This window comes from Pogoniulus pusillus, chromosome 5 (assembly GCF_015220805.1).
Source record: "Pogoniulus pusillus isolate bPogPus1 chromosome 5, bPogPus1.pri, whole genome shotgun sequence".
Classification (NCBI taxonomy): Eukaryota; Metazoa; Chordata; class Aves; order Piciformes; family Lybiidae; genus Pogoniulus; species Pogoniulus pusillus.
In genome coordinates this window covers 6,407,676-6,432,550 of record NC_087268.1, presented here as the reverse complement: position 1 = coordinate 6,432,550, position 24,875 = coordinate 6,407,676, and the positions used below count along the sequence as shown (strand labels likewise).

General features: G+C 43.7%; 1 protein-coding gene and 1 long non-coding RNA gene across 8 annotated transcripts in view; one reads left to right on the top strand and one right to left on the bottom strand.

The window, feature by feature from the left end:
• Positions 1–1,016: 1,016 nt before the first annotated feature.
• Positions 1,017–2,026, bottom strand: LOC135175245 (uncharacterized). Its single transcript, XR_010302302.1, has 2 exons — positions 1,969–2,026; positions 1,017–1,847 (listed from the first exon to the last, which is right to left on the bottom strand). It is a non-coding gene; the product is annotated as an uncharacterized LOC135175245 (long non-coding RNA).
• Positions 2,027–2,130: 104 nt separating this feature from the next.
• Positions 2,131–24,875, top strand: part of GEMIN8 (gem nuclear organelle associated protein 8) — a 42,900-nt gene continuing 20,155 nt past the window's right edge. The window contains exons 1-6 of one of the 7 annotated variants that reach the window (XM_064143101.1): positions 2,131–2,344; positions 3,172–3,235; positions 6,656–6,808; positions 14,188–14,239; positions 19,476–19,513; positions 22,924–23,350. In XM_064143101.1, the coding sequence (XP_063999171.1) occupies positions 19,511–19,513; positions 22,924–23,350 (430 nt within the window). In that variant the 5' untranslated portion in view covers positions 2,131–2,344; positions 3,172–3,235; positions 6,656–6,808; positions 14,188–14,239; positions 19,476–19,510. Of the gene's footprint in view, positions 2,345–2,388; positions 3,024–3,171; positions 3,236–6,637; positions 6,809–13,243; positions 13,346–14,187; positions 14,240–19,475; positions 19,514–22,923; positions 23,351–24,875 lie in introns of those variants that run through there. The other 6 variants (XM_064143098.1, XM_064143100.1, XM_064143099.1 and 3 more) reach the window with 6 other exon arrangements.

Sequence of the window (24,875 nt, the reverse complement as noted above, 5' to 3'; positions counted from 1 at the left end):
TCTGAGAGATGTTGATACCTGCTGCACAGGAGGGTGGTGAAGTTGTGCTCAGCACCTTGGAATGCCACAACACACAAGAGGGCATGTTCCTCACAGTTCTCTCTCCACTTCTAACAGACAAAGGAATGGGCCATTTCTCTGTAGTTTGATAATATTGATAGTTCCAGCTAGTTCCAAGATAAAACAATGCTTTGTTTCTAAGACCAGCACTGCCTGATCGAGAAATTAACATTTTTCTTGCATCTATTACACAGGGTTCCTCAGATCCTTAGAATGCCCTGATAAAATGCATGTATTGCATCACCTCATGGATAAGATCCCAATGTCTGCATGAGAGTCCCAGGGCTCTTACTGGAACTATTTGACAAAATTAACATTTGCTTCTCTGTTTTATATTTTCCCCCAGTGACCCAGTAAGGACTTATACTGACACAGGTTCAGAAAGATAAAACATTCAAACGCTCTAATTAATTAGAGCAACAGACACAGCAGATTCAGAAGTGCCAGTGGTAAATGCACTGACTGCAAGATGATCTCAGTGTAATAAATCTTCAGGAACATCTGATGCAGTTGGAGACACAAATGGTTACAGTACCTCTAATATAGAGTGGCAAGGAAGCAGAAGCCCAGCCATGTACTGAAGGTGCACATCTTGCTGAGAAGGGTGTCCTTGGCTTGGGTGGAGGAAAAAGAGCACAGCCTGTCCCTGTCTCTGTCTTTCCTTCCATGATGTCACATGGAGGGGTGATGATGCAGCAGAGGAGCAGGTGAGCAAGGGAATGGCAGCTGCTCTCCAAAAAGGATGCCTACAGCCCTGGATACCTGAAATGCACGAAAATTCTTGGAGATGATTAATACATATATATATATATATATTGATGTGAGGTTTTCAAATAGAGAAAGCAGAAAGCCTTTTTTTCTTTTTTTAATCCAGATATTGCAGAATTGTCTTAATTTATATGTATAAAAGATTTTACAACAACGCCCCTGTGTGTCTATCTATATTATATAAAGGCTTTTAGAATATATATTTAATGAAAAAAAAACCAAACAACTCCCCCAAACACCAACACTCCAAAACCAAGAGAAATACAGTGGTTTAAAATAGAAAACTAATTTGTGTATATATAAATTTAAAAGTTGCTTCGTGTATAGCCTCCTTTTATTTTAAACAGCTCCGGTCCGAGGTTTTTTCCTATCTCCATGTACTGTGTTACATAGTAAAGCCTGAGCCAGGCGTTGCCGTGGGCTCAGCGCCTGCGTTCTAGTGTACCTCACTACTGCCGCCTTGTGGCCACGCTGAGGCACAGCTCGCCGCCGGACGCCGGCAAGCGAAATAGATAGAGCCGGTGCATGCCGGGGTCCTGCCGCCGCGCTCTTTGCTGTCTCTCGGCGAGGAGACGCCGCGGCGGTTCATGTGCGCGGTACCAGCGGACGCCTGGCAAGTGAAGTGCTGAGGTGCAAGCGGGGATCAGGCGGACCCGGGTCCCGGCGCAGATAGGCTTAGGATCGGCAGCCGATGGACTCTGCGGGCGGAGTCCAAGCAGGCACGACGGGAGCTGTAGTAATGAGACGCGGACCGTCTGGTCGGCCACGTTGTTTCCGCGGGGCATGCCGGCAGCTGTAGTCCCGGGGAACGGAATTCCTCTCGGCCATATCATGTCGCTGAGCATGCCAGGAGTGGCAAAGGTCTGATAGTGTCGCCATAGAGCGGTGTAGTCCGGTAGTGCCGCCTCATCCGTGCTCAGTGCTGCCGCTGAGTGCTCAATTGTCGGTACTGCAGTTCTGCAGCGGCGTGGGCTGCACTGTCAGTTGTCTCGCTGCTGCCTTGAGGCTGTCTGGAACGCCTGAGACATTGATTTGAGGAGTTAAATTGACAGAACTCTAAGTTTCATACAGGTCTGAAAAAGCGTACCGTACATAGGATGTATCTGCTATGTTGTAAAAAGGGATTTAGCCGGTAGAAACCTGTGCTGCTGCGGGGCCAGCGCTCGCTCGGTTGAGCCGCACGCTGCTAGAGCGCTGTAGCCGCGCATTGCTATGGAGTCGGCGCAAGTGCCGTAGCGCCGCACAGTGTCACGCTCTGTGCTGCCACCGCTTGTCCATGATCAGGTACTGCAGCTGAGAGGCGCTCAGGAGCGATGGCGTTCCAGTGCTGCGCGCTGCCATACACCGGTAAGGGCAACCAATGCTGCGATGCCTGCGAGGTGATGCCGCCACACTTTTTGCTGCCTCCTGGTAAGGAAAGGTCGTGGCCGTCCCACATACACGCTACCAGTGGGTCCCCGGCAAGCAAAGCACAGAACTGCAAGTGGGGACGAGACGGACCCGAGCTCCAGCGCAGGTGAGTCTCAGGATGGGGGGGGTGGTTGTGGCCAGGGGTGCGGCCAAAGCCTCTTATATGTCCCCATCCCTTTCTGCCCACTCCTTTCTCTCCCGTCTATCATCTTTTTTGGCTTCATTGCACTGTTGTTCTCCAACTCCTCCTCTATCCCTGTTCTTTTTCTCTCTGTGCTTCTGTCCCTCATTTTTTCACCATACTGTGCCTTTGTCCTGCAGCCAATGACTTTTTTCTCTTTCTTCATGTGTCTCCCTATACACCTCTCCATCTGCCCTTCAGAGTTCTCTCTCCCTTACTCTCTGTCTGGCTTTATGACCCTATTTTTTTATTTCTTCTTTCTCTGCCCCATGTTCTTGAGATCCTTCTTGTTTCGTAGAGACAGGGACCTGGAATGAGCTAATCTACATTTTAATTTCTTTCTTTTAATTTTCCTCCTTACTATTCTCTCATGTCAGGCACAGAGAGCTCCAAGACATCCAAGCTGGTCAAAGCTGAGCCTGCTGGCAATACTGGTTGGACCTCTGTGATGATGTATTTCAGAAGGGCTAAAAAATGCTGGACAGAAGCTTTGATAGCAAAAATGTCAGTGTGAAACAGGGACACAAGATGTATCTGAGTCTGCAGGTAGTTTGGGCAATCCCAGAATTCGTATATATCCCATCTACCAAGGGGAAGAACAGAGGTATGATTAGGTTTAATCAAGACCTTCCTTTGTTAGAACTATCTTTTAGAATTGGTTTAAATAATTGGATCAGGAGGGAAGGCTTTTGGGTCTGAGTGATGCTATATGCCATTTCTATACACATCCTCTGCATTTTTACTTCATCCAGTTTGAGAAGAGGCTCCTGGACACCTCCGCTCTTTGCTGTGCCCTATGACAGTCCCATTCCCAAGGTGAGCACACAGCAGACATTAAGCATGGAGCAGATTTGAGGCATTCCTGAGCACCCAGGAAAGACAGGAGAGCTACCAAACACACCACCCAGGGAGGTGGTGGAGGCACCGTCCCTGGAGGTCTTCAAGAAAAGACTTGATGAGGCACTCGGTGCCATGGTCTAGTTGACTGGATAGGGCTGGATGCTAGGTTGGACTGGATGAGCTTGGAGGTCTCTTCCAACCTGGTTGATTCTATGATTCTATGATAAAAATCTTCAGCAGATAATAGAACTGTTCTGTGGAAACACTCCACTCCTATCTCTTAGGCTCACAGTAGCTGCAAGTACAACACTGGTGTTGCAGACAGACCAAAAGAGTAACGAATAAACATGGTGTTAAACTTAAATCTGGCTCCCAGCTGGAGTTCTCCTGTAGCCTGCCAAGCATAACAGGAAAGAAAACAACAAGTAGGCTACTCTGGAGATCAGAGAGGAGGTGTCTTTAAAGAACAAAGGATATCCAAACAGTGCTGTTGGCTGCAGACACTGCACTGATGAGTCAGGCAGCATTTGTAAAGAGGAAACCCACAGGAGGAAGAGGGAGAGAAAGAAAATGAAGGTGACAGGAGAACAGAGGAGAACAAAATGGGGCAAAACAAAGGTAACAAGTATAAGGCAGAGCTCTACTGTCCTTCAGCAATTAATGATGAGAAATATTTACCAGGTGAGATTTAAACAGGGTATTAGGAAAAAATTCTTTACCAAAAGAGTGGTTAGGCCCTGGAGAAGGCTGCCCAGGGAGGCAGTGGAGTCACCATCCCTGCAGATGCTCAAAAACTGTGTAGACATGGCACTCTGTGATATAGTTTAATAGCCATAGTGGTGTCAGGTCAACAGTTGTACTCAATGATTTTAGAGTCTTTTCCAATCCAAATGATTCTATGGGTCTATGAGATTATAACTATCGATCAACAGGCAGAAAGAATTACATGACAGAGGAGACACAATCACACAGAAACATTCAGGTTGGAAAAGACCCTCAGGATCACCAAGTCCAACTGATAACCCTACTCTACAAGGTTCACCCTAAACCATATCCTCAGGCACCATATCCAGATGACTTTTAAACACATCCAGGGTTGGTGACTCAACCACCTCCCTGGGCAGCCCATTGCAATGCTACTGAGAGGGTCCAGATTTCCCAGGACAGAGGATTAAGGGAACGGAGGCCTGCTTTAGCTTTGCAGACCCTTGGGACAAATACCACCATAATGAATTGCTGCAGTCTCTGTGGCATGTAGCCCCACAGCTGTGTTTGGCCAAGTAGTCATGGGTCACTTTATGTGCTGGGTCAGAGAGTTGGTGGGAAAAGAAGAGAGAGGGGAAATTCCTCATTTATGATATTTCTTAGATGCATAAGAAGATGCTGGCTCTTGTACCATCTCATCTTGAAGTGGATTGACTTGCTGAGGGGAGAGGAAGAAATGTTCTGATTTAAAGAAAACCAGAACAACAGTATTAATCATTGAGGATGTAGCTAAGGAGAGGGACACTAAGCCCTACAGAGCACAGAGAAAAGTGAAAAATATTTATATAGAAGAGCTGGCATAGAGAAAGGAAGCTGCAGGTTTAAAGCCATAGATTTCCCCCAAGAATAGTTTTCTTTGACTACTAGGCTAATTAGCTCAGCTTCCACTGGGATAGTCCTCAAGTTTTTTCACAAGCTTTCACAGTTACTGCTCACATTCTGCTCTTGCAGAGACTCTGGACTTTATTTGCTTTTAATGTAAGCCAGACCAGTAAACCATATGAACTACATCACTGTGGTGGATTAGGAACCTTCCATCCCCACTATCTGAAATTTCCCAGACTAACTCAGACAATTTGGAAGTAAGATGAAGCTATATTTACAGCATGGCAAAATGTACAAGAATATATATATAATATATACAAGTATTTACAACTACATTCGAGTTAGAAATAATACAGAAATCCAAATCCCCTCCCAAAAAAGAAAAACTGCCAGAAGGGCTCAAAGTTACCCACTCCCCCCTCTATCTTAGATGGACAAACATAAACAAAGCAAAGCTTAAGTGTTAGCTGCAGAGATTAGAGGTGAGACTAGAGAAGGTGGCCTTTTCCTGTAACAGAAGAAGCAGAAAGCCCTGGTTTCTTAGCCCCACCTCTAGGATCTTTATATAGTCCCATCCTTTCCCTCCCCAGCAGCAATTAATGAGTTCTCAGAAGAAAATAGATTTGTTTTCAATACTACAAAATCACTTTCTGTACAATGACATTTTATTTACATTTACCAAAACCAGAAGTTTCCAACACTGTTCTACATCAATGTTTTCCATATCCTGAGGTTCTCCTTCAACTTTTATTCAGTTTGAACCCAGCACTGAGGAAAGAAAATTAAAGGAAGTCTTCAGAAGTTGATGCTCCTTGGAAATTTGTGTCTCCCAAAGCAGCAGCACCTACATGTTGCATGTAGGCTACTCCTTTGGTCTTGAAGGCAGCTAAGCTCTCCTGGACAAAGTTGTTGGGTTTTTTGTTGTTGTTGTTGGGATTTTTTGTTGTTGTTTGTTGGTTTGGTTTTTTGTTTTAAAATTTTCAGTGGAGGAAATCTGAGAGATATATATACATTTGTCCAGAGTTTCTGGACTATTGTATGTGAAAAGGCTCTCAAAATTTCGGTGTCTATCCCATCTGCTCCAACAACTTTAGAACTAGACAGGTCTGGTGGGGCAGTAGCATATTTGGACTAGAATAAATATCATACATGCAAGCTGCCTTGATTCTTCTATATATAAGCAAATCAATGGTACTCCCATAATCAGTGTATCTGACCTATCTCAATAGCAGATCTACCAAAAAAAGTTTGAACATATTCTTCTGTCTTACATTTTCAACATTCAGATTTCACTTCTCTGGTCCAGAAGCAGAAAGTACTTTCCCATAGATCACCATCACCATCAGATCCCGTGGGTGAAAGCTGAGAATGTACTGAAGGCAAGGTCAATGAAGCTCACCTCTGTTAGCTGTTAGACAATTTTTCTTGGGAAAGTTCTTTCACTTCTCATGTCCCCATTTGTAGGGACACCCCACTGTGGTTAGGTCCCCAGACACTACTGCATGAACAAAACTACACTGAGAACAATTGCAAATGTTTCTATGAAAATATCAACCCAGAAGAGCATTCTCACTGAAATAACATAATGGAAGTAATTATACAAAGGAATTTGGTTCAATTCATGAGTAAGCAAATAAAATAAAACATACTATTGATGCCCCAAATATTTAAAATGAATGGACTTGCCTAAGATATTTTGCCATTATTTTCTACTCCTACTGCAACAGACATGCCATTTATTTTCCTAAATTTCAAGTCACTTTGTTTGTTTTTTCCTCTCTAAATCAGCCAAATATTTATGTCTAGAGCACTGCAATACCTCTGGCGAAGAAGACAGCTGAACGTCTTGCCAAATAATGTCTGCGGACACATACAAAATCTGGAATGAAAACCAAAATGTTGATGCTGGCCTACAAACAAAAGCTGGACTTTGAGTAGAGCTTTCAAGGTCAGTGAGAGGTAAGTGGTCTGTTTGTTCTCCTGGGGGAAAGCATTAAGCCTCTGAGGCTTAGAAGGAAATTAAACTCAGATGTTTCATTGTCTAAGGAAATGATGTACTCAGTAAACTATTCTATAGTCAGAGGGGGCACATGCATCATGACTTTTCATTGCCACCTAACAGAGGAGAACTGCAAATAAGGATGTCTCCACTCTACAGTTTTCCCACCCTCCTCTCAACTACTTTTAAATACACGGCAGAAGTACCTAAATTTGTATCTAGATTTAACCTAAGGTCTGTGGAGGCAGCCATTTCCAGAGAGCTTAGCACAGACGCTTGGCAGGACCTCTACCTCCTGGAGATGCAAGTCTTCACTGGCTCTAAAGGAAGTACAAGCACTTCAGCTGAAAGATTAAATTTGGTAGAATAAACATAGGTTTTTCAAGTGATTCTCTGGGGCAGCCAACTGCCTTCCTGCGTTGAACAGAAAACCTCAAACACATCTTTTGGCTTTCCCCACCTTGTGGATTAAGCACATATAAGTCAGGCACTTAACGCTCTCTACTACATCGGGATGTTTTCCCACTCCTTCCAGTCAGTCTACTCCTGGGCCAGTTGCAATTCTCACAGATCTAATTTGACCCCTAAGGAACTATCCTGGAAAACCTCAAGTACTCTGGTCTAAAAAAAGCAAAGCAGGAGACTTATGAGATGTTAAGATGTGACTCTTCCATCAAAGTGATACCTTTTAGGGTTGTGCTAGCCCCACAGACAGGGTGACATTGCAGTGCTTGGCTGCTAGAAGAGGCTGCTGAGACTGACTTTGCTAGGCTGCAGTCCACCTGTGCATCTAACTCAAGAGTCATTGCCATCTCCTGTCCTCGTATCCAGAATTCTCTATAGCTCTTGGATGGGTGCAACAAGTACCTTGTTGTCTACAGTCCTGTGAAGACTGAGCAGGGCATTGGCAGGATCAGGCAGCCTCCCCTTATTTGGATGTAAGTACACACCTAATATACATTCTGCACCACTTCTCAGTTCACTTCTAGTCTTAGTGCAAAGTATAACTGACTAAAGCCTTTTTATAGCAGAGGATATCGATAACAAAGGGAAAGCCTTTTGTGTCCTCAAAGCATTCTTGCAGCAGGAAGATGGGTCAGCATTTCATGGTCTCTCTCAGGATCCAAGTGCAGCTACGTGTCAAATTCTTATCACCCATTGTACAAAACACAGCCATTTACAGTTGTGGAAATTCAAACTGTGATGGAAACACGACCAGTGAGGTAGTCTGTAATAAAAACTCAGACAGTGAACTATGGCTCACAAACAAGCAGCCAGCACAAATAGCTGTGGACATAGCAGGTAGATACAAGTAATCAAAGAAATGGAGAAGATGATGTAGTGCAGTGCTAATAAACTAAACAAGGTCTGACAAAGCATGTAGCTGAGTGATTTTAATTGAATTCAAGCACTTCTGTGACTTACCTCTGGCCAATCTAAGGCTGCTTTTTAAGATTAAGCAGAGGTTAACATGTGCACAATAATGAATTAAGCTGACTCCAAGCCACAAAATTTGCACAAACTCATCTGACACAGAAATGCCTATTCATTTTGGTGGAATCTGCACATCCATACCCTGTGGGCAGTTCATAATATTTCAAAGAACAACCAAGAAATGCAGTGTACAAATAAACCCAGCAAAAACCTACAAGTTCTTTTAGGTTGACTTTTTATCCCTTTAAGCTCTAGGACACTTATTCTTTTCATTTCTCCTTTGCTCTGCTCTAAAATCTTTCACTAACAGATAACAAGTAAGCTTTGCTGATTGTTTGCCTATGTGGGAAAGAGGTAGAGATAGAGAGGGTGGCTTTGAGTCCCTTCAGGCAGTTTCTTTGTCTGGGAATTTGGATTTCTGTATTATTATTTGTATACAATTGTAAATACTTGTAAATATATTGTGTATATATGTTTGTAAATTTTGCTTTGCTGTAAATATAGCTTCATCTTACTTCCAAGCCATCTTAGCAGGTCTGGTAAATTTCAGTAAGGGTGTGTATGTGAATTTTGTCAACCCACCACACAGCTGCATCTCTAGCATGCCATGTTTGTGAAAGCAGAGAAAACTGCAAAGAAACAACAAACCAAACAGAAAACAAAAACAAAACCAAAAACAAAACAAAACAGAACAGAACCAAACCAAGCAACCAAACAAAACCAATCAACAAACCAACCCTGTAGTAAAATTGCTGAATATTATTTATTCATTACCAGTCATAAATTATTTGCCAAGTCTTAACATGCAACACAGTGGATTAAATAATAGTCTGGGGCATTTACTTGGATAGCATGTTTTGTGGGCTAAATTCTAATAATTAGGGGAGGGTTTTCAGAATATGGAAGTATGTATTTGATAAACATAAAGACACTTTGTACACAGTAGCATGTAAACCAGAATTGGTGATGAAGTGGAAGCTGGTCGGTCTAGACAAAACAAGCACAGGATTTACCAGGAGGCTCAGTCCTATCCCTGACTCCTGTGGTCATGGCCACTTGGCTAAGCAACTCTTCTCTGATCTGATCAACACATAAAATCTCTCCTTGGGCAAAGGAAGCAAAACCTGGCCCAAATCCTTTGTTGCCTTGATAGTTGTCATTCCTGCAGTGGCCTTTTCACACACCACCTGCTGCATGCTTGCATTTAAAGCATGTCTGATATTCCTGCTTTAAAGACATATATATATATATATATATATATGTTTTCTGAATTAATAACAACTGATGATAAATATGAAATAATTTCTTTTATATATATATATATAAGAAAATGAATACATGCATAATATCATCTGTACTTCCCAATTAAAAAAAAACCATGCCATTACTGTACAATAGTGCCAAAATTTACAAAGATAGATCAATTGAATTACTAAAACCCAAAAGCATACAATTCAAAGACAAGATGAAAATGTAACATTATGATGTTGTATTGGGTATATGCACTGCATAAAATTACCACATCAAAGTCTGATGTAAATCATCCTAAGTTGCTATCCCAAATGTTCTGGTGTCAAGCCACCAGAAATGGACATTTAAGAATAAGCTTGAGATGCTGGAACATGTCCAGAGAAGGGCAACAAAGCTGGTGAGGGGCCTGGAGCACAAATCCTGTGAGGAGAGGTTGAGGGAGCTGGGCCTGTTTAGCCTGGAGAAGAGGAGGCTCAGGGGTGATCTTATTACTGTCTACAACTACCTGAAGGGGCATTGTAGCCAGGTGGGGGGTGGCCTCTTCTCCCAGGTAACCAGCAATAGAACAAGGGGACACAGTCTCAAGTTGTGCCAGGGTAGGTATAGGCTGGATATTAGGAAGAAGTTCTTCCCAGAGAGAGTGATTGGCATTGGAATGGGCTGCCCAGGGAGGTGGTGGAGGCACCGTCCCTGGAGGTGTTCAAGAAAAGCCTGGCTGAGGCACTTAGTGCCATGGTCTAGTTGATTGGCTAGGGCTGGGTGCTAGGTTGGACTGGATGATCTTGGAGGTCTCTTCCAACCTGGTTGATTCTATGATTCTATGATTCTAAGCTGAGTATTCAGTCCTTTCTTTGGAAATAGGGATAGCACAAGGTGCCTTTGTTAGCTTTCATGAAAAAGAGAGACTTTGTGCCATCTGAAAGTAACAGAGGATGGCATATATTCACAAACCAGAGGTACACGAGTCAGGGCTGCCTGGCAGATCTCTCCCAGAGCAGCGGTTCACACTCTCCATCGGCGCTACTTCAGGCTGAGGGTTCAGCGTTACTGTTTCCAATGCTGCCATCTATTGCCCTAGGAGGGCTTTTATTGTCTAGAATCACCTTTGCCGTATTTTCCCTTACCAATTTTTTTGCACTTCTGTTGCTTTTCTCTATGGGATTTATCTGGCTAAACACACAAAACCCTCCAGTAAGAACATTGCATGAGAACTGCCTCGGGTTTCCTTGAGAGTCAGTGGAAGAAACAAGTACTTCTGGGATGTAATTCGTTTCACCCCAAAGTAGATGACCAACATTACCTCAGATGGGCAGCACCAAAAAGTGTCACTGTGCTCTGTCCGTGACTATATTGGGTTCTGAGAAGCAATTAGCTTAGGTGCAGAGATCACTGTCACACTGCAAGTAAGTACAAAAGACAGCAAATTGAATTCTAGCCCCTTATCCAGCGGTGCAAGTCTTCAGAAACTGATTTTTAATTCATTAATTTGTGACCACAAACCATGAGGCAACAGGTAAAGAATCATGGAATCACAGATTCATACACTAGGAAAAGTCCTCCGAGATCACTGAGTCCAACAATTAACCTATAACTGCCAATTCAATCACTAAGCCATGTCCCTAAGCACCACATCTGCATGTTTTTTGAGCCCTTTGAGGGATGGTGATTCCACCACTTCCCTAAACAGCTTGTTCCAATGCCTGACCACTCTTGCAGTGAAGACATTTTCTCTAATATGCAATTCAAAACTCCCCTAGTGCAACTTGAGGCCACTTCCTCTCATCCTGTCACTTAGTGGTAGAAAAGACTTCCCTCTACCTCACTGCAATCTCCTTTCAGGTAGCTGTAGAGAAAGAGTGGGTCTTCTCTGAGCCTCTGCATCTCCAGACTAAACAACTCCAGTTCTGTCAGCCATTCCTCATAATTCTTGTGCTGTTGATCCATCATCAACTTCATTTGCCCTCTTTGGACTGTACTACAGAAGAGAAACATAAATTACATCTAACTTTGGGTAAGAGTCGTGACATTTAGTCCCGAAGTCCAGCTCCATTTTGTATTTTCTTTGGCACTAAAATTGTCTTTAAGATGTTTCTGTCTCTCCCCTTACTCTGTCTCCAGTACCTTGTCCTTCTCACTTCTCAGAGAATTAAGTAGAAGTCTCACATGTAGTTTCCTGCATGGAAACATCACTGAATGTCCCCCTGCCCCTCAAAGGTGTATCAATGCTTTGCTACAAATTTTATTAACTGCAGAATCATAGAATCAACCAGGTTAGAAGAGACCTCCAAGATCATCCAGTCCAACCTAGCACCCAGCCCTATCCAGTCAACTAGACCATGACACTAAGTGCCTCATCCAGGCTTTTCTTGAACACCTCCAGGGACGGTGCCTCCACCACCTCCCTGGGCAGCCCATTCCAATGCCAATCACTCTCTCTGGCAACATCTTCCTCCTAACATCCAGCCTAGACCTACCCTGGCACAACTTGAGACTGTGTCCCCTTGTTCTATTGCTGGTTGCCTGGGAGAAGAGGCCACCCCCTACCTGGCTACAATTTCCATCCTCCTATCATCATCTTCCTGTGATGGAAACTACCGCCTTTTCAGATCTGATGCCCAGAAGGCTCTTTTCAGCTTATATAAGCAGTAAAGTGTGTTGCAGATTTAAACTTTTGACCTTTTTATTTTTACAAACCTCCAGTCATTACACTCCTTGCTTCTTAAAGCAGAAGTTAATTAACTGGTGAATCTGAGTAGCTGGCATGCTCTCTGGGATGTCTCGACTTGACAACCACAAATGCTGTGATTTTTCTGGTGAGAAATTTCCCCTACTCTAATGGCTGTTCCAGTAATAATAATAAATCAGTCTTCAGCAGGCAGAAAATGCTGATCTCACTGCTCATGAAATGCATATAATTGGAGGTTTATTTAACGTGATACGACAGACAGCTTTTTATGTGCTTCTGTACAGACTGTAACTGTGCAAGGTAGCTGACAACGTTAGTAAAGCAAGTTTCCTAAAACATCTGAAGATGTTATGGATTATTAAATCTGATGCTCATACTAGGCAAATTAGTAGAAATTACTTAAAATAATAACTTCAGCAGATATATGGAAGAAGAATGTAGAAAATTGCTACGTGAAAGAGATTCAGTATGTGTGGTTTCCAAACTGAAACCATTTCTTACAATGGAGTTCGTTAATTCAAGCAGGTAGCAAAGGGAAATTGAAACATAGAATCATAGAATAAACCAGGTTGGAAGAGACCTCCAAGATCATCCAGTCCAACCTAGCACCCAGCCCTAGCCAGGCAACTAGACCATGGCACTAAGTGCCTCAGCCAGGCTTTGCTTGAACACCTCCAGGGATGGTGCCTCCACCACCTCCCTGGGCAGCCCATTCCAATGCCAATCACTCTCTCTGCCAACAACTCCCTCCTAGCACCCAGCCTATACTTTCCCCGGCACATCTTGAGACTGTGTCCCCTTGTTAAGCACTGTACGTGCTGTGGGACTGGAGGAGTTACCGAGGGGCCAGATGGGGCAGCAGCAGTGCGCACCACCGTCGCTGCCCGGGGCAGTCTCGCCCGAGTGGGACTGCAGCAGTGTCCGGGTCCCGTAACGGACCTCAGGCAGTCGGAGCCTGCCGGCGCCTCCCCGGAGCCCCACAAGGTGGCGCCACAGACCGATAAGGGGCTGGGCGGAAGCAGCGAAGGGAAGCGGTGCTCGCCCTCGCTGGAAGGAAGTGGGGACGCACCGTGGGCGGCCGCGCTGGATTCTTTTTGCTATCCGAGCTACCACCGAGGCGGTCAGGGTGCGTGTAGGGGCGACGGTGCCCCTGCTCCGGCCGCGGCCCAGGCCTCCCGCCTTGCTGGGCCGCGGCGGGGAGGCTGAGGCGGGGGGAAGGTGGGAGGAAGGGCAGGAAGGGGAGAGTGCGGGCAGCCGGGGCTCGCAGTGGCGTGAGGGGAAAAGTGAGAAGCTCCGGGGAGGATTTTGCCTTTGGAGCTCGGGTACGTGTGTACAGGAGAGGGATGGTATTTACTGCATGCAGATCAGCTGTACGGGCTTTTCCTTTGCCCTGCGAAATGTCGGCCTGAGTGCGGGAGCACTGCTGGGAAGCTTCCTCCATGTGCCGGAGTTCGCGGCCCGAGGAGCCTGGGCACAGGGGTTCCTTACCCCCTTTTACATTGTCCGCCCCATTTGGCAGAGGCGGGATCTGCTCTTCGGTTGCGTGGCCCTTAAAATTACTGACCAGTGTCTAGGCACAGCATTTGTGAGACCAGGAGATGAATTTTGCTTTCCGGAGCCATAGTCTGGAAGTTTCATCCTCTTTGTTTATGACTGCGCTGACCAGCCATATATGAAACAAGCTAACAGGGGCTGCTAGTAGTTGTACAGCTTTTGACCTCATCCACTTGATTTTTGGTACAAGTAGCTATTGAGTTTGTGTCACGGATGTTGGAGAAGAACTTCGTGTTGGTAGCAGTAGAGTATTACACTGTCTCAGGCTCTGCTCACATTAAAAGAGCCATAATACGTATTGTGCTAAAGTGTGATCTGCAAGCTTGGTTTGCAGGTCTAGTGGTTAAATGTAGACTGTCTCTACATGAATATAGTTTTGTCTTGATGTGTAATTTGTTTCTTTTCCATTCGCAGGAATTACAACTATTGGTGTAAAGTCATTGCTGTGAAGACATCATAGCGATAGGTAGGTCTTTGTATCTCAACTGACTCCCATCCTCTTTAACATCTTCATAGATGATCTGGATGAGGGCATCGAGTCAGTCATCAGCAAGTTTGCAGATGACACAAAGCTGGGGGCAGATGTGACTGAGTTGGAAGGCAGAAGGGCTCTGCAGCGGGACCTTGACTGCCTGTACAGATGGGCAGAGTCCAATGGGATGGGGTTCAATAGCTCCAAGTGCAGGGTGCTGCACTTTGGCCACAACAACCCCATGCAGAGATACAGGCTGGGGTCGGAGTGGCTGGAGAGCAGCCAAACAGAGAGGGATCTGGGGGTACTGATTGATACCCGCCTGAACATGAGCCAGCAGTGTGCCCAGGTGGCCAAGAGAGCCAGTGGCATCCTGGCCTGCATCAGGAATGGTGTGGTCAGCAGGAGCAGGGAGGTCATTCTGCCCCTGTACTCTGCACTGGTTAGACCACACCTTGAGTATTGTGTTCAGTTCTGGGCTCCCCAGTTTAAAAGGGATGTTGAGATGCTTGAGCGTGTCCAGAGAAGGGCGACGAGGCTGGTGAGAGGCCTTGAGCACAAGCCCTATGAGGAGAGGCTGAGGGAGCTGGGGTTGTTTAGCCTGGAGAAGAGGAGGCTCAGGGGTGACCTTATTGCTGTCTACAACTACCTGAGGGGGGGTTGTGGCCAGGAGGAGGTTGCTCTCTTCTCTCAGGTGGCCAGCGCCAGAACAAGAGGACACAGCCTTAGGCTGCGCCAGGGGAGGTTTAGGCTGGAGGTGAGGAGAAAGTTCTTCACTGAGAGAGTCATTGGACACTGGAATGGGCTGCCCGGGGAGGTGGTGGAGTCGCCGTCCCTGGGGCACTTTAAGGCAAGGTTGGACGTGGCACTTGGTGCCATGGTCTAGCCTTGAGCTCTGTGGTAAAGGGTTGGACTCGATGATCTGTGAGGTCTCTTCCAACCCTGATGATACTATACTATGATATACTATGACATGCAGCCTTAACTGTATCCTAAGTGCTGGGCAGGTCTTGTATTTACAACCATTTAAAAGATTGCAGTGTATAGCATGGGGAATTTTATGTTTTCTGCTTTGTAAGAGGAATAGCTCATCCTGCCAGCTGTGTTAGCAATCACAGGCTTATATTTCTGCGTGACTGTAACTAGGGCGCTTCAGTATTAAAGTTGATGTCATACATCAGCACTGCACACTATTAATAAGAAGCACAGAACATCAAACCACTTTTAGGGCATTTCCTGCCCCTGCTGGCTGTTCTGCACTGACACCAAGCATCAGGCATTAAAAAATAAGTGCACAATTGATGTTGTTACATGGCATGCTTTTTTTACTGAAGCCTTAAAATGTTTTTAAATTAGAGTATGCAGTAGAGTGATTTCAAAATACATAGCACAAGTTGATGTTTAATATTTTAAATAGTGAAATGGCACATTCTGGCTTTAAATACCAAAACCTGTTCAGAGCCACAAAAGGCACCTGAACTGCCACTTGCTTGTATCAGGAGAAATTTACTTTGAAAAGTAATTTCTGTATGTGAGCTCTAGTGTTAAATTTAAACTGAGCATCTCTTGCTACCCCTGGCTAGTGCACCTACCCTAGTGATGGCTGAAATCACAGCAAAGCCCTGTGACTTCTGTCACATACATGCTTGAGCCAGAAAGCAAGGCCCTCAGCCAGTGAAATGCTGATTGAAAGAATCTTCTCAACTGTTAGTCACATATGGCCACAGATCAGATTGGACTAGGGCACAAATGGAGTCCCACCAGGGAGTTTGTTCTCCTTGGAGCATTAGGTCAGCAGCTGGGGACTGTCTGCAAGTTTGGGATGTGTGATGGTTTGGGCTCTTACCCGCCCCCCACACTTTGTATTTGCCCCAGCTAACTCAGACGGACCCTGGGAATATAGATGAAGCAATTTATTTACAGCTAGCAGAATTTACAAGCAGCTATTTACAATATATACAGTTATATACAATTATATACAGAAATATACAAAGGATAAACAATTCAAAAGCACAACTCCCCTCCCAGAAACCAAGGTCCCCAGGAGGGGCTTTCAAACCACCCCAACACCTCCCCCGGCCCTCTCAACCTTACCCCAATTCTCAGGAAGAAGAAAGGTGCAGCCAAGAGGTTAGGGAGCAAGGTTAGTAGGAGCAGGGTTAATGAGATGTGACTAGGTCTGAAGACAAAGGCAGAAGAAGAGACAAAATGGAGAAAATTTACTTCTTCTTCCCAGAGTTCCCAGCGTAACTGTGAGAGAAGTTGACATCAATTGTTTTCATTTCACTGCCTGTTATCTAGTTCTTTTACCAAAACATTCCAGCTTGCTTCTAACTAGCACAGGATGCTGCCTAATAAAACTCAAAAGTTGAGGACTCTCACCTTAAAGGGTGAGGAAGTGCACATTTTAGATCATAATTTCTCAAACTGCCGCTTAAGTTGGCATGTAGTAGTAATTCAGTTTGACATCTTGAATCTGTAGTTTACTAATGTTTTTTGGAGAGTTAAACAATTTTGATTAGAACCAGTTTCCTTCCCAATATATCACCTATTGAACACATGATAAGAATAAGTTTCTTTTGAGTTTATCACCTCCCTTGGTATTTTGTAGCCATTGCCAGAAATACTGAGCTGTGGACATCTCTGGCCTGACTGAAGAAAGCACTTCACAAGCTAAAGGATCAGGGTCAAAAGTAGCAGTGGGCAAAGGATGTGATCAACTGTCTGTTTTGGACATTCCTGATTTAAACATAGTTTGCTTTTTCAGGAAAACTTTATGTAAATTATTTTGTTGAAATATGTAAATTTATCGACATTTCACCTTCCCTTAATAATGTATTTTTTACCTTACTGCCATGCCACTGGTTGATTTTAGTCCTGTGCACATTGGTGTTTTGCATAAAGTCAAACTGCCCTTGCTTCAGCACTCGTAGGTCTTTCTGTTTTTGCCTTCAGTATGGCAGCTGTTGTGGCAGTATATATGACACACCACTAGAGGACTTTGCTTCCCGAGTATGAATTACATCACCATGTTAAAAAAAAAAGTAGCTCATGATTATGTCTCAAAATAACAGGTAATTGTCTCAACTTCTTTTGACTCCAGTGGTGTTAAATGCTGTCGTTGCCTTGCTCAGATTTCTTTACTTTCACTAATGTTTACTTGCCTCAGGAGTCAGGAGGAGACAGGCATGTTTTGATGAAAGGGAGTATATCAGTGTTTAATTATTAGTGAGGAAATATTTTAAGACTGAGAAAATGAAGTAATAATATTTATCAAAAAATAGCTTTTCCATCCTTAATGGTCAGCATAGACAAACAAATGCCTTCCTCATTTTAAATTCTATGCTGCAGCAGGACTGCTCGCTTAGGTAGGGCTTCTTGTAGATATGCTGGCGTGACCAAGGGCATATGGGCTTGAGTGTATCACAGTATCACAAAGGTTGGAAGAGACCTCACAGATCATTGAGTCCAACCCTTTACCACAGAGCTCAAGGCTAGACCATGGCACCAAGTGCCACGTCCAGTCCTGCCTTGAACAGCCCCAGGGATGGCGACTCCACCACCTCCCCAGGCAGCCCATTCCAGTGTCCAGTGACTCTCTCAGTGAAGAACTTTCTCCTCACCTCCAGCCTAAATTTCCCCTGGCGCAGCCTGAGGCTGTGTCCTCTTGTTCTGGTGCTGGCCACCTGAGAGAAGAGAGCAACCTCCTCCTGGCCACAACCACCCCTCAGGTAGTTGTAGACAGCAATAAGGTCACCCCTGAGCCTCCTCTTCTCCAGGCTAACCAATCCCAGCTCCCTCAGCCTCTCCTTGTAGGGCTGTACTCGAGGCCTCTCCCCAGCCTCGTCACCCTTCTCTGGACACGCTCAAGCATCTCAATGTCCCTCCTAAACTGGGGGGCCCAGAACTGAACACAGTACTCAAGGTGTGGTCTAACCAGTGCAGAGTACAGGGGCAGAATGACCTCCCTGCTCCTGCTGACCACACCATTCCTGATGCAGGCCAGGATGCCACTGGCTCTCTTGGCCACCTGGGCACACTGCTGGCTCATGTTCAGGCAGGTATCAATCAGTGTAGTGTGGGCTTTGTAAGGGACAGTAATTTGCCTTTGTGGTAGCTGAATGATCTGTATTTTCTTGGAATGTGACCCATCCCCATTCTCCTTTCACACAATGTGGCTTATTTTCAGAGGCAAAAAGTTGCTGTTTAATCAGTACTGTTAAATATGAGGCAGAACACATGTGCTGTATGCCTTGTATTGATATGCATTCTAAAAAATCCCAGGTTTATGCTGGTATAAATCTACAGCAGTTTTAAGTGCTGTCTTGGCTGCAGTCCAGTATTGCTGGGAACAGCATTTGGCTATGTCTTAGTGTACCAATGGTAGTTTAGCACACCAAGGTTCTGTTACTTTTCACTGATGCTTACCTAACATAAAGTTCAAATTGAGGATGAGAATGTCAGAAAAAATATATGGATGAAGCAGCTAACATTTTAATGGAATAAAATAATTGTCAGATAGAGAGAGAATTCAGAATATTTCCAAATGATTCATGCTGATAACTCACTGAAAATTATGATAATTATAAATCCTGCCTGGTTACAGAGAACATATCTTGTTCTTCCTCTCAAAACCTCCTACTTTTTTTTCTTGCTCTTCCTTTGGCCTTTTCCTCACATTTAAAACATTTCTTTATGTGAGACAGTATGGGCTGTCTGGAGGAAAAAAAAATAAAGTGGAAGAAGGGACAGTGTGTGGTTATGAGTGCACCTTAGGTTTAAACAGGAGCATAACCACTTGAATGAATTCAAGATGGATTTAATAATTATATCTCCCTCTGCACACACCTCTAGAAAATGAGGATGCTGTGTTTCATTTAGAATTTATGATTTTTGTTTGGTGTTAATTTGGAAGATAGCATTTGTAGAAGTTTAAAAGATAAAGGTGAGACAAAATAGAAAAGAAAGATAATGGAAGGGAAAAAATGTTTAGTCCGAGCACTTTAGGCTCCATTGTGTGGAAGGGTCCCTTTTAATCTTATTGTGGTAGAAAACTTTAAGGAATACTGATGCTAATTAAGAACTAAATAAGAGACTTCAATTAACTATGACAGGGATAGGATATTTAGTAGCTGCAGACCACAGTACTTAAGAAAAATATATTCAGTGCTTGTCACCATCTTAATACATGCCTTTCTATGAATTAAAAAACTACTCTTTTCTTTTCTAGTTCAACTTAATCACCAGGAAAAAGCTCTACAAGAGATGGTAAGCAGCCTTTATGGGTTTCCATGTCATAACTTTGTTGCATTTTATATACAAAATGCTCCTAAACACATTTGTTGAACTGTCAGTGTAGACATGTAAAAATTATATGTGAAAGCAGCTATATTGCTTTGAAAATAAAATTTCATGTTACAAGAGTGAATGATTTGTCTACTCCTGGGAAGACTCCAGAGTCATAACAGGAAAATAACAGAGGACTCTGATCATCTGCCTTGGATTTATAGCTTCTGTTTCCTTGAGGAAATCTCTTATTTCCATTTATTCCACAGCTGAAAAAGCACAGAAATGGAACTAAGGTAGACTTTAAAATGTTTGTTTCCCTTTTTCACTCCAACATAAAACATTCCTGTAGTATCTTTTTTTAACTGATGTATTTTTAAAGTTCAAATGTAAAAGGAGCTTTCAATGGTCACTTACAACAAAAAAAAAGCCCGAAAAAATAGTTGGAGAGGAACCAGCATCACAGTTATGTCTACCAGAACTGACTTTTTGTCTTCCTTTCCCTTAAATTAACAACTGGAGCTAGTCAGATAGAGAAATCAGCCAGCTGGATTCTAGAGCTTTCAGTACTTATCAAGGCCTCTTCTAGAAACATTTTGGAAGAAATGGAGATAATTTCTCAACTTTGAAAGAACATAATGTCTTCCATGGAAATACATAGAATGTAGATTATACCTGCTTGGGTCAAGCTTCCTGATATTTCAAAACCACATTTTTAAGTAGTGTAAAAAATAGACAAAATGTTCTCAAAGTAACTTGTGAATGTATCAGGTTTGACAAAAGGACATTGCCGTGTGACTGCTGAAGGATGAGGAGTCAGCATGACATTCTTCAGGAGAGCAAGAACAGTAAATAAAACATTATTCATCCTTAGCTTTTAGGTGGTTGGATGATTAAGAGTGAAGAAATCCCATATGGAAGGCAGATGCTTTTCTTGCACCCACTCGTTTTAGGAGCAAGTATTCTGAAATGCACAGTCTTGTAGCAGTGCAGTTATAGACCAATAAGAGAAATGGTCTGAGGTTTCACCTTCAAGAACTGTTAGTTTTCAGGAAAGAGAATTTGTCTGGACTTTTAAATCAAGTAGCTAAGTCCCATAAGCCTTCAGAAATAGGGTGCCATTTTTTATTAGAAATGCCTTAAGGAATGTGTTTGTTGTGGTGAGTTTTCTTTATGAATTCTATTAGAATCATAGAATCAACCAGGCTGGAAGAGACCTCCAAGATCATCCAGTCCAACCTATCCCCCAGCCCTAGCCAGTCAACTAGACTGTGGCACTAAGTGCCTCATCCAGTCCCCTCTTGAAGACCTCCAGGGACGGTGCCTCCACCACCTCCCTGGGCAGCCCATTCCAATGCCAATCACTCTCTCTGTGAAGAACTTCCTCCTAACACCCAGCCTATACTTCCCCCAGCACAACTTGAGACTGTGTCCACTTGTTCTGTTGCTGGTTGTCTGGGAGAAGAGACCAACCCCCACCTGGCTACAGCCTCCCTTCAGGTAGTTGCAGACAGCAATGAGGTCACCCCTGAGCCTCCCCTTCTCCAGGCTAAACAACTCCATATTAGTTGAAGGTACTGTGTTTCTGAGAGCATTTACCAGTGAACATTAGAAGAGATAGCATTTATAGATCACTTACAAGATAGTAGACTCAATTTTGCAGAAGGAAGAAAAACATGAGAATTGCAGTTATTATTCCAATTTGTCTGGTGTTTGTATTATTGCCTGAAAACCAGAAAGTGAAAACAAATACAAGTAAATGCAATTAACTTTGCATGATATTGTCAGTGTTAAATAGAAAGTATTTTTAGTATGGTTTTTTCCTACTTTGTTTTGAGATTTACCTTTTTTTTTCCTCAGAGAATCATTCTTTTAAGGCTATGAAATGGAGCCAGTGCAGATCAGTAAAACACACTTCAAGTTTTTTGTCCTGTATGACCTTTTAATAAACATATTTAATTTAAAACATTTTTTTAAATCCAAAACAATAAAGGGCTATGAATGTTGCACTCATCTCTGAATACTTCAGTTTATCTTGGCATAGTTTTGAGTGCTTGCCAAAATAGGGTTTAATTAAAAGTCTTCCAATTAAAATACTGGCATTCCATTTTGCCCCAGATGTAACATTTACTATGGAAATTAAAATGTGAGTGAAAGAAAAAGTAACTATTTCTTTTACTTGTCTAGGCCTGCAGAGGGACCTAGACAGATGGGCACAAGTCAGTGCCATGAGTTTTAACAACCCCAAATACTGGGTTTGCACTTTGGCCACAACAACCCCATGCAGCACTACAGTCTGGGGATAGAGTGGCTGGAGAGCATCCAGGCAGAGAGGGACCTGGGAGTACTGATCCACAGCTGACTGAACATGAGCCAGCAGTGTGCTCAGGTGGCCAATGGCCAATGGCATCCTGGCCTGTATCGGGGATAGTGCGGCCAGCAGGACCAGGGATGTACTCGGTGCTGGTTAGGCCACACCTTGAGTACTGTGTCCAGTTCTGGGCCCTTCAGTTTAAGAAGTTGAGGTGCTTGAACATGTCCAGAAAAGGGCAACAAGGCTGGTGAGGAAGCTAGAGCACAGGCTCCACAAGGAGTGGCTGAGGGAGCTGGGGTTGTTCAGCCTGGAGAAGAGGAGGCTCAGGGGACACTTATTGGTCTCTACAACGACCTGAAAGGAGGTTGTAGCCAGGTGGGGTTTGGTGTCTTCTGCCAGGCACCCAGTGACAGAACAAGAGGACACAGTCTCAAACTGCACCAGGGCAGGTTTAGGCTGGATGTTAGGAAGAAGTTCTGCACAGAAAGAGCAATTGCCCATTGGAATGGACTGCCCAGGGAGGCAGTGAAGTCACCATCCCTGGAGGTGTGAATGAGGCACTTAGTGCCATGGTTTAGTTGATTAGAAGGGTTAGGTGATATGTTGGACTCAATGATCCTAGAAGTCTTTTCCATCCTCGTTAATTCTGTCATTCTGTGAAATAATCTAGAGGGTGGAGCTCAAGAGGATGAGGCTGAGCAGCTTTTGGTGGTGTCCACTGGTAGGACAACGGGCAATGAGTTCAAATTAGAACCTGGGATGTTTCACATAAGGAAAAAAAATTATTTACTTTGAGGGTGATGTAGCACTGGAACAGTCTGCCCAGAGAGGTTGTGGAGTGTCTTATCTGGAGGCTTTCAAAACCTGCCTGGATCCTGTGTAATCTTATCTAGGTGAACTTCCTCTACCTGGGGGTTTGGACTCTACTGTCCAAAGGTCCCTTCCAACCTCTGCCATTCTGTGATGATAGGAAAAGGATGAGTAGTGATTAAAAAGCAGTATTTGCATTTGTGTTTACAGTGTTTGTCCTCTCAGTTACTATTTCTTTTCTCTCTTCTTTTTTTATGGTGTGCTACAGGAGGAACCTGAGCCATGGTATTCTAAGCAAGTGTATGCAAGATACTGGAAGCAGTATGACTTTGCCATGCGCTGGATGCGTAGGCACCAGAAAGCCTACAGGAAAGCCATGGAATCCTTATATCGCCTACCATGGCATCCTTCTGCAAACCCTGCAAATAGCCACTACTCAGATTGGGATGGGAATGATCTCCCACATACCCAAAACTATTCTTCCAGATATAGACCACGTGGCAGAGCTCCGTACTATGAGGGAGCTCCGCAGTACACAGATGCTCACCAAGGGAAGGAGGATGCTGACAGGGACTCTGAAGCAGAGGAGGACTCGGAGTCTGAAGTGGAGATAGAATATGACTTGAGTAACATGGAGATCACAGAGGAGCTTCGCCAGTTTTTTGCACAGACAGAGAGGCACCGCGAAGAGCTGCGTAAGTCCATGCTTATTCTATGTTTTTTAGTGATGGTTTCTTACAAAACCTGAGAATGTTGAATTCCCAGAAAGAGGTACTGAAAGTAAGCAAGCCAAATAGAATAAAGTAAGCAAAACCAATGAGTGCACCTAAGTACCATTTGTTCAAAGAAAGTCTAGAAAATGTTTGGAGGTTTTTCAGCAAGAGAAAATTATGACTGCAACAGGGAGAATAACACATTTATCCTGAAGGTAATATTAATCTTCAGTACTGAAGGAAAAGCTACAGAATTTTAATGGTTCAATAGCATGCTGTGTGTCTGAGAGAGGAACCCAGAAGAAGTGCTTTACTACATCACTGAATCCTAAGTTTATTTTGTAACATGGAGCAGGTATTTTGTTTGTCATCCTTTGGCTAACTCAACAGTAACACTACATGATCTTTTTCTTCCCTCTCCTGCATCCTTATGGTACTCTTCATTCTGTGCTGTACCACAGGTTTCTCTTTGATTTGCATCTTGAGCAAATCTTGAGTCTTTAAGTGAATGTAAGCCAAAAACTTAAGATTTTTGTCAGGTCTCAATGCTCAGAGGTCATCTTTGTTTCTGTGAAATCCTTAAGAAGAGGTAAAAGATTATGCCGTACTTTATCAACCCTTCACCACAAGTGTTGCAAGCAAATCTGTTTTAAGAAAGCAGCAATATGAAAATGACTTTTTCCACGTGACTCCAACTGGAAATACCCATAGTGAATGTTTCCCAGAGCTTTCTGTGCTTTCTCTAAAAGAGGGAGATATTCTAAAAATACATAAAAAGGACAATGATTAGGAGTGAGAGATAAAAATTATTTGATCAGAGAGTATCCAGTGAGCTGAAACACCTCTGCTTAACTTATCACTTCCACACAGTCTCAAGTTGTGCCAGGGTAGGTATAGGCTGGATATTAGGAAGAAGTTCTTCACAGAGAGAGTGATTTCCCATTGGAATGGGCTGCCCAGGGAGGTGGTGGAGGCACCGTCCCTGGAGGTCTTCATGAAAAGACTGGATGAGGCACTTAGTGCCATGGTCTAGTTGATTGGTTAGGGCTGGGTGCTAGGTTGGACTGGATGATCTTGGAGGTCTCTTCCAACCTGGTTGATTCTATGATTCTATCAGTATGGAGCACAGCTCATCTAGTTAGCAGAGAAAAGTGAGTTAATGATATCAGTGGTAGTGCCTGACATGCATTCCTTTCTCATCGTGCTTTTGCAGAATCAGTTTGGTGTTCTCTGTTAAAATGTTCTTTTAATGAGGTACAGGATGCTTTAAGATGCTTGACTATTTGTGGAAGTACTGTGTTTTTTCATTAGATTTGTTTTGTGTTTATGGTTAGTGGTGTCTAAATGTGTGGAAGTGATTAAAGTGGTATCTTGGAAATTGCAAAATCTGGGCTCAGACATGTTCTCTGTTGCAGATATCCTCATATGACATTGGTATCACTATTTAATCTCTTTCTGACCCATCACTGGGTGCTCTTGCTAAAATATTATTTGATTCTTTATGATG